The 14,384-nt window shown below is 36.2% G+C and overlaps 1 protein-coding gene across 1 annotated transcript in view; it reads right to left on the reverse strand.

The window, feature by feature from the left end:
* Positions 1 to 13,241: 13,241 nt before the first annotated feature.
* MS3_00009042 (uncharacterized protein) overlaps positions 13,242 to 14,384 on the reverse strand; it is a 36,877-nt gene continuing 35,734 nt past the window's right edge. Inside the window, exon 5 of the mRNA XM_051217375.1 lies at positions 13,242 to 13,527. Coding sequence (XP_051064767.1) covers positions 13,523 to 13,527 — 5 coding nt within the window. The 3' untranslated portion in view covers positions 13,242 to 13,522. The remainder of the gene's footprint in view (positions 13,528 to 14,384) is intronic.

Here is a 14,384-nt window from a genome sequence, read left to right on the forward strand (position 1 = left end):
CAAGACAGGTCTTGTAATTAGTGCTTCGCCAGGATGTAGCGTGCACAGAGAGTTGTTTTTGGAAAGATACACCTTGAATCTATGGAAAGTAAAGATTTTGCCTTAAGGTTTAAGCAATGTCCTAAGATAATATACCGTGGTTTGCCGCTGCATTTGAACAGGTAAGTTGTCCCAACCGTTTCTTATATGTATTCCTCAAGTACTGTTCGTCCAGGCTGTCTACTTTCCACATTCTTGTTTAACTTTGTGGAGATAGGCCCGACAAGTTTATTTTGTAAATAGTTTTTGATGTCATTTGTATTTATTTTTTTCATTCTTTCACTGTATAGATAGTTACCATTAAATGATTGTACCTGTTTTAGTAAATGACCATGAACACTCTTTCCGTTGTGTACCTCACATAGCGTGACATACTTGTAACTGTTCTCAAATACACTGCTACATATACACCCCCCGTTCTACTCTCACTCGTGATTGAGCTAATTACATTCTAAATCGAATATTATCCACATTTATAGACTGTGAGCTGGGGCATATCATACATAACGGTGGATTACATTATTGGAGAATTCAACAACCTGTACAGAGCTATCGAGCATTTATAATTGTGGATTTACGATACCAGACCCAATCAGAACACGCAGCAACTTGGTGAATTTAAATAAAGTCCATATTTTTACGTTGTATTAATAACTATTAACGTTGTTATTTACTCTTTATAACTTGGTTAACATATTTTTTCGCCCATCTGGTGAATCTGTCCATTGCAGTGAGGATGTGTGTGAATGAATTAGATGTTGGCAGTGGACCAACTGTGTTTGGTTGGATATGTTGAAAACGTTTTTCTGGCAGGGGATACTTGCCGAAAAGGGTTGATCGTGTGTTTCTGAATTTCGCTGCGTTGACATTGTAAGCAGCTTCGTGTCCATCGTTTTATATCTGAATTGATCTTTGGCCACACGAAACGCTCAGTAATCAATTCTGTTGTGGCTCTGCTTCCTGAGTGGCAAAGGTCATGCAGTTGACGAAATACTTGTCGACGACATGCTAGAGGGACGAAAGGGCAATCGTTACCCGTTGAAACGTCGCAAACGATAGATGTATCTGAGAAAGGGATGGGTACTGGCTTAAGGTTCACGTTAGACTTCTCTTTGCAGCGTTTTATATCTACGTCGTCTACTTGCAATTTTGCGATTGTTTCCAGATAGATGTCTTCCTTACGTGCCAGGGTATTTACATCCATTCGTGATAATGTGTCAGCTACGACATTAGTGTGTCCTTTGACGTATTGGATATCTGTTGTAATCTAATTGTCGTGCTTCGCGCGGTGAATTTCGGTCGTATGAAGTATTGAACGAGTAACACAAAGGTTTGTGGTCAGTCATTATAGTGAAGGTTCTCCCTTGTAGTAAGAAGGTGAAGTGTTTAACGGCTAAATAAATGGCTAGTAACTCCCGGCCGAAAGTGCTATAGCGTTCCTCAGCTGGTGACAGTCTTTTGGGGAAAAACGCTATAGGAGTAGTCATGTTGTTTACTTGTTGTTGCAATATTTCCCGACGGCTTTTTGAGATGCGTCCGTGCACAAAATCGAGTGGGTTGTGGGGTCAGTATTTAGATGTTGTAGCATGGTGGCGTTGGCTATCATGTCTGAGTAACTGCGAGGGTCTCTTGTCCCCCAATTCGCAAGCTGTAAGTAGTTGTTGCAATCGTTTTTCATCGGACTGCGAGGTACGGTGAATAACTACGGCTTTAATTTTATCGTATGGGTCCGTCTCAGGTACCTTATCATTTAGGTCGCCGACCTCTGTAGCCACAGCTATTGGTAGTGCTCCGACAACGTGAGCATATTTGGTCGCCTGAGAGCGTACGCCTCGTGCCGTAAATAATGCTTCTACCTGGGCAAACAAGCTTCTAGGGTTAGTAACACAATACATTGGTAGTCGTAGCTCTGAAATGGCGTTGATGGAGCTTAGGGTGTTTTCTTCGGGTTGTGAAGGGTTTTGAGGCTTGGTAGGTGGACTATCAATATCAATGAGTTTCGTGGGAGAGTTCATAGTGGGAAAAACAACAATGGAGGAGGGTGCCGAGTAATAATAATATATACATATATAAATATAAACAGTAAACGTCTATAATGAATTCTAGGCTCACCAAATAATTGTGGTGGACCAGATAAATACGAACCCGAAAAAATATGTTAACCAAGTTATAAAGAGTAAATAACAACGTTAATAGTTATTAATACAACGTAAAAATATGGACTTTATTTAAATTCACCAAGTTGCTGCGTGTTCTGATTGGGTCTGGTATCGTAAATCCACAATTATAAATGCTCGATAGCTCTGTACAGGTTGTTGAATTCTCCAATAATGTAATCCACCGTTATGTATGATATGCCCCAGCTCACAGTCTATAAATGTGGATAATATTCGATTTAGAATGTAATTAGCTCAATCACGAGTGAGAGTAGAACGGGGGGTGTATATGTAGCAGTGTATTTGAGAACAGTTACAAGTATGTCACGCTATGTGAGGTACACAACGGAAAGAGTGTTCATGGTCATTTACTAAAACAGGTACAATCATTTAATGGTAACTATCTATACAGTGAAAGAATGAAAAAAATAAATACAAATGACATCAAAAACTATTTACAAAATAAACTTGTCGGGCCTATCTCCACAACTTCATCGTAGACGTGCTTTTAGAAATAATACTTTCCTCATCTAAATTTAAAGGGGTTGAACTTTAACCAGGAGATTCACTTGTTGAATTAAAATATGCCGATGACATAGTTCGATTTGGTGAAGACGAAGACAAAATGCAGAGTCTTCTGACCACTCTAAGAAACAATGCAAGCATGTTTGAGATGCGATTCTCCCTCTCGAAATGCAAAATGTTGCTTCAGGATTTGGTTGCATCGATACCCGATCTAATGATAGGGAGTGAAGTAGTTGAGCATGTTGAACGCCTCACTTATCTTGGAAGTCTCATCAGCCCTTGTGGTTTAGCGTGTGACGAAATCTCAGCACGGATACAGAAGGCTCGACTAGCTTTTGCCAACTTGCGTCATTTATGGCGTAGGCGAGATATCTATCTATCAATCAAAGGACGTGTTTACTGCGCAGCAGTTCGTTCCGTCCTACTTTATGGCAGTGAAACATGGCCCGTAAGAGTAGATGATAATCGTCAACACTTTCTTATACTCTAGTATTTGTTAATTGTAAAGGGAAGTGGATAAGCGTCGAAAGGAAACAGCAACAGCATAGTTCTCAAAAGGCTGAAAACGGCAACCAATGGCGTTTAACAATATTCCCCGACTCTATTTGTCGTTCCAGTGTTGGAAAGCAGTTTATTGGAAATAAAGGAGGCCGCTGATATGAAATAATGGGACAAATACCATGCAATGCTGGGAGAGAGTACCACTCTAGCCAAACGATTTTTTCTGTATCAGGCCCAAAGTGTAGTGAAAGGTAGGTTTCCCCTAGATTCAACAAGTGTTTAAGAGGAAATCCTAATGACATCACAGAGACAATCGGTTAAGAGATTCTCTCAAATCCGAGTTAAACATGACAAACCGTGGAGCATGAGTGGTCTTACTAGAGGATCAACAAAAATTCAAGAAATAATCAGCATATTGGTCCACGAAGTGCCTGAGTTAGTAGTGGTAGAGGCTAAGAGTTGGTGACCAGTGGGAAGGATGTGACTCAGGATGCTATCCAGCACAATGTACTTCAGGTAAAACACACCTGAAGAAAGATCAAGTCAAACAGAGAGCCTAGAACGAGTTACGAAGATCTTACTAATTTACAGATGGCGGAGATAATTAATGTCAACTCCATTAACCGGTTAAAGCAAGGAACCATAAGTGCGGGACGCCCCTCAACTGTAGCACCATTTTGTGTTTAGAGAAAAATCCAGATGACTCACGAGTTAGTGATAGGAAAATCAAGACCCTTGAGTTCAGGAAAATCACAATGGTTTGACGTCGTTCACCTTTTAATACTGAAACGGTACACGAAAGCCACCAGCATGTCAGTCAGCGATGTGTTCAAGCGTTTTCCAGATTCACACAAGATGCCAGGAAAATAGAAGTAGGCCTTTCTCTCTCTACAACCTCCGTAAGGGGGGTTTTGAAAAGACCTAGCATGTTACAGACCAGTTGCATTACTCTCAGTATTGCCAAGGATAATAGAAGAAATGGCCAGTGAACAAATGAGGGAAGAAATAGATAGGAAGAACTTCGACCATAAAGCTCTACACGGTTATAGGAAACGTTGGTTTGGTGCGTTCAATCTTCTTGTGGACGGCTGGACAGTCAGCTGGGATCATAAGATGCCATTTTATGCAATATTCCTTAACTTTCCAAAAGCCTTTGACGCGATGACGTACACATTTCTCATAGCGAAGGTCACAGAAATATGGGATTCACAGACCCACTTCTATCTTGGTCCTGAAACTATCTAACGAAATTGATGTTTCGTACTGAAACGAGTAGAGTATTAATGGGCTGGAACGCTTCAACATCAGGAGTTTTATAAGAAACTGCCTTAGGTTCACTATCGTCTTTAAGCCTTGGTAACAACCTATTGCGTAATATCAGCTCGGTGGCACTGATCTATGCAGACGGTACGAAAATCTGGAAGTTCACAAAAAGCGAAAAGAAGTCACCTGAGCTTTAAACGAACATTATAACAACAGAGAAATGGGTGGTGGACAATGGGTTCGAAATAAGCTTATAGGAATACCATCTTAAGAACATTCTGCCTCATTTGACACAAAGCACTTATACTCTTCACAGAAATCCGCTCACTACTGAAACTATTTAAGTCGCCTCTAAATGGCAGGGTAATATCGGTTCATTATTTGGGTGGTTAAATGGCGTAGGTCTCATCATAAGAGTGGCTGGACGCATACCTAAGTGGCTAAGAAAAGAAAAGAATTACAATGGTCAAATAAGATCATTGAGAAACATTTGGTTGAGGCCGGCCGTTAGGTTGATATCAAGTCGGCCTCGTAAAAAACGGTTGCAAAGGTGTATACTAAAGCCCACTGAAGCTTTGGCTACTGTGTTAATTAGGAGTATTTGAACTACAGTACGAACTAAGAATCTCAGAAATAATGCAATTGGACCAAGAAGTACTAAATAAGCACGAACGAATATACTGTATTCGGAATTCGGAATCAGGCATTCAACAAGTACAAAGGAGTCATTAGTTCATTCAAACACCACACTATACAAAAACTAAAATCCCTTTTATATGTTCGAAAACAAGTGGCTCTTATCCTCAACCTACCCTTGTAATACTGATCTAATGTTCAGTGTGGTTTTTCACACCGCTTTTATGTAGTTTACTATAATCTTAGTTAAGGGGTACCTTTAACCTGTTTGGTTGACCTTTTATCTTTCATATAAAAACGTCTTAACAAGCATATGTGTGATCAGATTGTTTGAAATATATTTTGCGAATATATCGCATAATTCTAATAATCAGCGATGACTGAAGGTATTCAAATTAATGTGCTAATTAAGAATTTTCAAAATAGTTTATTCTAAGGCGGTTAAAACTAGATGAGCAAAAATGAGCGTGTTATATTTGAAATTCGTAATCAACTCTCAATCAAGTACAAAGGAACCATCAATTAATACAAATACCACATAACCTTCGTTTTCTCTTTACGTTATCGAAATTCATGAAAGTTTCCTCTTTTAGTACTGTTATATAGTTAACCTTCTGAGATAATTTCACAACACTCAACTCTTTTAAAATACCACATTTATAGGAAGTTGCTGTTGAGCAAGTATCGGCTCATATTCTTCTTATCTATGTTATAAACGCTTTGAAAGTACCTTAGTTTAGACTGAATAGCCCGCAAATTACGACGCATGCAGAGTACTGAATGTTTCGTTACGATCCTCGGTTACATTATTTATGAACGCTTCCTAATGGTAGACCAAATGTAATAATAATAATAATAATAATAATAAAGAAAGTCTTAGGATTTTTAAATCAGTAAATAAGTGAAATATCATGTTTACTATAGAGATGGTTAAGTTTTCATTGATTAACTAGTAAATCGAGCTTAGACAACCATCGAAAACTACGAAACACTGGACAGCTATTTCGTTGTATTTTCGAACCCCACAACCCCAAATAGGATCGAACTCTGTAATTTCAGTCTTGCTCAACGTCTAGATCATTGAAGCGGTATGTAAAACTGTACATGTCTAACTTTAGTTGATTCGAGGTATTATGAGTTTATATCCTACCGCTTGCTTTGATCAACTGTCGTGGATGGGCATTGTTAAAGAGTCATGCACTTGAATAAACTAGCTGTCCATTGCTTTCTGGTTTATAATATTTGTCAAACTATGACAAATCGCTACTGTAAACTTTTATTTATTTATTTATTTTAACATAAAGATGTTGGTACAAGGAGGCACCAAATACATATGCGCCACACAAATCTCATCCAATATGTGTGAGGGCTGTGACACTGCCCGGGTGCCCAAACCGAAGCAGGCGGTTTTCTTGGAGGACCACACCCGGAGCCTTTGACCTGAAGGTCTGATCCACAAGGCAGTGGAGCATCGTAAGGATATACAGTCCCATTGTAGCCGGCGACCAATAAATGGTTCATACGCCATTTGTTCCTTCAGGATACTGGAGCTCATGTGCATCATTTGTTTGGAATCAGGGTTTTCCAACTCCCCTAGGTGAACTCTCTGTCTCCACCAACCCTGTTAAACTCAATTTCGTAAAAAGCACCGCTGCCACGAGAAGGCAGTAAGTAAGAACTTCCCTGACAGTGGTTGTATGCATGTGACCATGTGAGGGGGAGCTGACTCTCCCCACTCTTGGCCGTACCAGGGCATTTGGAGGCATTGTAAACTAGGAAAAACTCTGTACTGATTTTAAGTATAATTTTTATTGAATTGATTTTATTAATAATTCAAAGTAATTAATGTTTATTTGATTTTCGAATTAATTCAATGTGATTTTTGAATTCGGCAGAATATTAATTTTTATTAATTAATCCATCACTACTGAAGAGTCCCGAACTAGGACGAAACGGCCATCCACTGTTCCTAGGTTTTCAATGGTAGTCTAACATCGATCGATCAATGATCTCAATCAAAAGCTTCAACCATCATAATTTTTCATTCACTAGACTTTGTTCAATATAATATTCAATCGTATCAATTCTCTATGATTTTACATTCAAGTGATAAGTGTTTAGTTTGATTATTTTTGTAAATAATAAATGTAGTTAAATCTTATGTTAGTCTTACTAGTACATTTTCTTTACAAGATATCTCTCTTTAGTATTGTATGAAAAAATTACTACCAAAGTGTTGTGTCTAAGTTGCCCAGTCTGTATAGTCTACATAAAACCTATTTCGTATTTAGAATATCTCCCAATATTTCGTTAATAGAAAGCGCCTTATGTATCTTAAGACATAATACGAGGCAAGCTAATCAGTTAAATATATATATATAATATTAACACAGTGTAGTGAGGGAGAACAAGTGGGCACAATCTAATGTACTCGAATACAACAACACAGAATATATTAGTAAAATTTGAGAACTATACAATAAGGACTTCATTTGCAAAATGTCAGTCAATCATCTCAGACTTTATTGTTCCTTCACTTCCACACCAATTATTCTCTGTTCTCGTCCTCTTTCCTTCAATCTTAATCTTCTACCGCCAGATATTTCACGTTCGATTGACAATATATACTACTTATATCTGTTGATATCAGTAGTACACATTAACAGTTAGTTATTCATCATTGGTTAGTGTTACCGTGTTAAATATATTGAAAATTCAACCACTGAAAAACTTAGAAACTTGAAAATATAAATTTACATCTACCAATCTCTTCTTTTGTTTTCTTGTTGAATTAAATTAGTTACGTAAGGAAGATAAAATTGCATTGTGTTAGAATAGTAATATCAATTAACAAAGTAATAAGTGACTTATGTCCTATTTGACTTCACAATAAACAACATAAAAGTCTTAGTTTTATCCAGTTTTCTAGTATAGGGGTTATGGAGATTATTAAGTTTTTGATTGAGATCATGAACCGATTGATGTCAAACCACCTTTGGAAACCTGGAAGCACTGGGCGGTCGTTTCGTCCTATTGTGGGACTTCTCAGCAGTGCGCATCCACGATCCCGCTCACGGGATTCAAACCCAGGGCCTTCGGTCTCGCGTGCGAACGCCTAAACTACTGGACCACTGAGCTGGCATCCAATGGTGATAGTGTCTAACATCAACCAATCCACGAAATTGCGCGACCATCTTCCATTGTACTGAGGTAGATACCTGACTCTACCCGACATGGATTAGCTCCACTGGTCACAGCTTCTCACTAGAACTCCGAGAATTCCAGTTTTAACATTAAGTAATATCTTTCATTCAAGAAAAAAATAGAACTTTTCCATTTGGGTGGATGGTTTATTTCGTTTGAATTGGTTTAAATAATGTATCCAATTCAAATTTTATGTTTCTATTTCAATTAATCTTAATCAACAATAGATTATTTCGTGGATTCTTTCAGAATAAGGTCAAAGAAATAAAAGACTTACTTTTTATCTCGCATAAAATGTAATATGAAATGACCTCATCGTTAATAGATTAAAATTTCTTCTAAATTATTTTTTATTAAGATATTTGCCACTGGATAATTATCAGTATCGAATGAGTGGTGGGAGTAGGGGGTAGAAACACTTTCTTATGAAAAATTGATGTCACTTGATAGAGAGGTTTAAATAGATTTGATGGTGTAATCTGTCAGGAACATTTTATTCTAGTATAGGGGTTGTGGAGATTATTCCCTCACGAGGGAATTCTCGGAGTTCTAGTGAGAAGCTGTGACCAGTGGAGCTAATCCATGTCGGGTAGAGTCAGGTATCTACCTCAGTACAATGGAAGATGGTCGCGCAATTTCGTGGATTGGTTGATGTTAGACACTATCACCATTGGACGCCAGCTCAGTGGTCCAGTAGTTTAGGCGTTCGCACGCGAGACCGAAGGCCCTGGGTTTGAATCCCGTGAGCGGGATCGTGGATGCGCACTGCTGAGAAGTCCCACAATAGGACGAAACGACCGCCCAGTGCTTCCAGGTTTCCAAAGGTGGTTTGACATCAATCGATTTATGATCTCAATCAAAAAAATTTTATTCTGTTACGGATTAATCAGTTGCCTATCATATCTTATTACTGATATTCATGTTGAAACTTGTATCCAATATCTTAGGTTAAATATAAAAATCATATATTAAACATATCATTCGCATATCTTCTTTGAATTATCATCTACATACTTCATTATTCCTTTAATTCTATCATAATTTTGATTGCTCTTTGATTTCTTTTCTATTCTCTTCATTTCAGTATGCGACTTTCATCTATCTTACTTCCGATTACCACTGCATACTACTTATATCTGTTAGCATAAGTAGCATGCACCACAGAAGTTCAGAATATAAACAATGAGGAATTAAAATCTTTTTGCTATTACTGTAAATATATCTTAATTCAATGTTACTGTGACTTACATCTGTTACTCCTCGTGGAGGAGCATAGACCACCCACCAGCACTCTTCACCTAACCCTGTCCTGGGTAATCCTTTCCAGCTCTTTCCAGTTGTTATTCATCCTTTTCATATCTGATTATATTTCCCGACGTAACGTATTGTTTGGCCCTCCTCTTTTCCACTTCCCTTCAGGATTCCAAGTTAAGGATTGCCTCATGATACAGTTTGATGATTTGCATAACGTATGTTTTATCCATTTCCATCGTCTTTTTTCTAATTTCCTCTTCAGACGGAAGATAGTTTATTCTGTCCTAGAGAAGGCTGTTACTGATGGTATCCGGCCAATGAAAGGTTGAGTATCTTGCCTAAGGGTATCCTGGAACAAGTGATCAGTAAGTTCTTAATGTCTTACAGAGTTACCCCCAATCCGGCAGTACCAGAAGGAAAGTCGCCGGCCGAGTGTATGTTCGGAAGGAAAATCCGGACAGTCTTTAACAGTATGTTGCCTCCCAGAAAGACAAATAAACCCACGAATGAATATCGTACGGTCACTCGTAGCTTCCAGGTGGGTGAAAGGGTACTTGTCAGATCGTATCAAGGTAATAGGAAGTGGGAACTAGGTGTCATAGAACGTCGAATCGGAAATGTACCTTCATGGTGATAGTTGAACTTAACTCAATAGTTTACTGTTGAATATGTGAATATTTTAGTTGATCAACTAATGAAAATACAAAACAGATTGTTTCTGTAGTTGATATTTGTAATATTTTATAACCATTAATATTTATTGTATATGGAAAATTACTATTTTTCTATCCATTAGTGATTATTTACAGTATTTTGTAAATTCTATTCATTGCATAGGTGATTTATTAAAATGAATATCTGAAATATGGGCGTATAATTGAAATAGGTGAAATATTAAACAATGAATTATATGTATCTATAATCCCCCCCGTTTTTTGGGTATAACTATGAAATACTTAGTGTATGATATTCCCATATTATCCTATTTATAAGCTTTCATTGAATCTATTGATTGATAAGTTACTGTTAATTAATTATACAACTATCATTAGAAAGGGGTTTTGTAGAGATTGTAGTAGTTTAATAATTGAATTCACGAGTCAGTCAGTCAGTAACAACGTTGAACTTCGTACGTACGTACATCAGTTCGAGTTGCCACGCCACATTAGCACAGAGATTCAGTTGTCGATTCAAATCCCGTAGTGGTAGAGGTAATAAGAGTATAAGCAGTAATCGAGAAGATTAGGGTTTGGAGATGTTATTTAAAGAGTATTAAAGCTAGACCATCACAGGAAACCTAGAAGCACTGGATGACCACTTAATCCTCGTATGAGATTTCACAGCATTGCGCATCAACCAGGTCTGTTGTGAGATAGTAACTCATTGAAGACAATGGTGAACGGTGGAGCAATTTTGTGTATTGGTTAAAGTTAGACATTAAAACTATTGGATGACGGTCGAATCAGTAGTCTAGAGGTTCAGAGTTCGCACACGAGACTGATAGATCCTGGCTTAGGATCTCGCGAGGCAGGATCGTGGATGTTCATTGCTGACGAGTCACATACTAGGATGGAACGGCCGTCCAGTACTTCCAGGTTTTCCATGGTGGTCTAACTTCAATTGACTCATGAATTTAACTATTAAATTATACAATTATCGTTCAATTTTGTAGCACAAATGGATTAATTATTGCATAAATTTTAACCTTCTATTTGTTGTACGTTGAGATCGTGTAACTGATGCATAGAATAGTGTATTTTTAGTTAAAATAATAGTCTTTAGATAATAAGAAATAAGTTTGTTGGCTGTTTTATCGTTCCAATTGATCATTAAGGATAGAAGTTCAGTGGACGAATCAGTGTTAAGATCTCAAATTGCTGATGGAAGTTACTTGTGACACCGGTCGAATCAAAAGTAGTTCGTTGGTTTGATTAGCGTAATGTAGATTATTCATTAATAGACTATATAATTTAGTGATCTAATTTAGTTGGTAATTACGAGAATTTTAATGTCTGATTACAATCGATAATTGTGGATTAACTTGGAGATATTGATTTGACTTAAACCGTGCAATTTTATTCATTAACTAAATTTGGTATAGTATTATGATTACAACAAAATGCTAACGTCTTGAGCTCAATTTTCCGTCAAATCATGAGATTTCTAGTTTTCATTAGTTCTCTAATATTCATAGTTTAAAACACGAAATGTTCTTAGTTAGACTACCATTGATAACATGGAGGTACTGGATAATAGTTTCGTCCTCGTATCGAACTACTCACAAGTACATATTCACCACTCTCATCCAGAAAGCAAAGCAAGGACCTTCGGTTTCACTCATGAACTCTTGACCTCCAAACTACTGAGTTGGCATTTAACAGTGTCACTATCTGAATTCAATCGATTTACGAACTTAAGCAATTATCACCTATTTTGTGTTTCACATCTGAGATGGCTGAACTGTGTTGGTCATGGCTTTTCACTAGAACTTCAAGAGTTACATCACGAGGTTAGTCACTTGTGAGAACATGATTATTATTATTAATGTCATTATTATTATTATTATTGGTTTGCAGAGATTTATTCAGATTCTAGAATGTTTCTAGTTTAATTATCTAATTACTGTATAGCAGCTCATATGCAATTGAGTTTGTTCACATTTAATTTGGTTAAACCCTTTTGTTAACTAATTTAACGGACGGAGTCATCAGTACAATAACACCTTCTCTATATCATTGTGCCTTTATTATTGTTACACTTCTGTGAATATGCATGCTTGAGCATTGCTTACCGCCTAAGCATATATTCATTCTGCTAGCCACATTTTAATCATTTTCATTGTCTTACTGACTCGCTATCATACTTGCTCATTCAACTTGCATACTCACTCGTTTGCCTGTTAGCTTTTCGGCACTACACTTTCATGTAGATTAGGATATCTGTATATGGTACAATAATAAAAACGTAATGAACACTTCGTATTCACCATTGAAACGTTATCTATTAACTATTATCAAGATGAATTGTATATGAAATTAATACTTTGTATTTACCTTCTGATTAATACACCAATAAGGCGTTATCTAGTAACCATTATCAATATGAAGGATTATATTGAATAAAAACCATCACAAGTATTATTTCAAGATTTTAAAAACAAAAACGATCTACTTTCGTATTCATATTTGACATTCTCTATTGAATATTCCTTACTGATTTATTAATATAATATTAAACTGATATACTAGAAAGTATATGTTAATTAATTTATGACATTTATTGGTATTTTTTAATAAATATATATTCTCAAATCACACATAGTGATTAAATTCTACCGAAAGAAAAAAAGAAAAGAAAAAAAGAAACGAAAAAAGGAAAGAAAAAAAGGAAATCAACAACAACAAAAAACACACAACAGAAATGAAAATGAAAAGTTTAAGAATTTCATAACATAATTAGAATAATAAATGATTTGAAATAAATGACTAATTATAATTATATATAAAACAAACATAGGAAAATTATAATCAATAATTCAGTTGGTAACAACAACAACAACAACAAAAACAATAAAATACATTTTACACAAACAAAACTTATATTTTCATATAAGAGAATAAAATATTATCAAGAATAATCTTTTATTTTTATTTTTTTTTCGTCCAAATTTTGCTTATTCTCTTAAATGAATTAAAATAGAATTAATCTGTAATTTGAGATGATCAGGTTGGATACTACTGATTGATTGATTGAGTTGAAGCATTCTGATATATATGTATATATATATATATAGAGAGAGAGAGAGTTGAATTATGATTGGTTGTTATTACATGTCTATCTTTGTGCGTGAATACTGATTTGTCTATCAATCAATATATTCATATGAAGGGGAGCATATACATATGCATAGATATATGCACATAAATGTAATAACAATAATAATATCAGCCTAAAGGTAAAGAGCATAAGAAAAAATAAATAAAAGATAGTTTGGCAAGAATGCATTTTATGGGGATTTCGAAGATCACTTGACAATGAATGCATTCAATTCAACTATTGGTTTATGTCTCAATCCATTTCTTCTTAATGGAGTTTTGTTCTCTGAGCAGGATGGTTTAGTCGTGGAGTTTTCATCGTTTTTCTAACCAAAGTTTATTCTGATGATGTCGTTCAGAAGAACAATGAAAGCTCTACGACTAAACCATCCAACTCAGAGAACAAAACTCCATCGAAATCATCCACTTGAGTTACAAATCTTCTCCACTAACTCAGAATCATATGAGAGTAGTACGCTTCTCATTATTCGAAAATGGGTGAAGGCAGGATTTCACTCGAGAAAAACTGTATTTTCTCCACGAATGTCTTCATCAGCATGTTCTACTAACAAATGTATGATACAGACCTCCAATCAACTACCCAATAAGATGGAGAATAACTGAACAATTCATTTCTTGTTTGTATTTTTTAGTGAAAACAATATCTTGAAAAACGTCACTTTGTTCCAATCAGTGCATTGGTTTTCTTGTCAATGTTTTCCTAATTATTCATTAAACTCAATCTAAATAATGCAGAGTTTTCTATTAAAAAATATCACTTACATAATAACAAAAAACTCTCACAATCATGTGTGCATTTGTGACTAGCTTTAAGATGTAACTCATGGAGTTCTAGTGAGAAGTCGTGACTAGGTGAGTCTAATCTGTGTCAAATATGAGACAGATATCCACCTGAAGCAATCAATGAATCGTTGCGCAAGATCATGGATTGATTTAAGTTAAATACGAACAACGCTGTGTGCGATATCGA

Source organism: Schistosoma haematobium, chromosome 5 (genome assembly GCF_000699445.3).
Source record: "Schistosoma haematobium chromosome 5, whole genome shotgun sequence".
Lineage (NCBI taxonomy): Eukaryota > Metazoa > Platyhelminthes > Trematoda > Strigeidida > Schistosomatidae > Schistosoma > Schistosoma haematobium.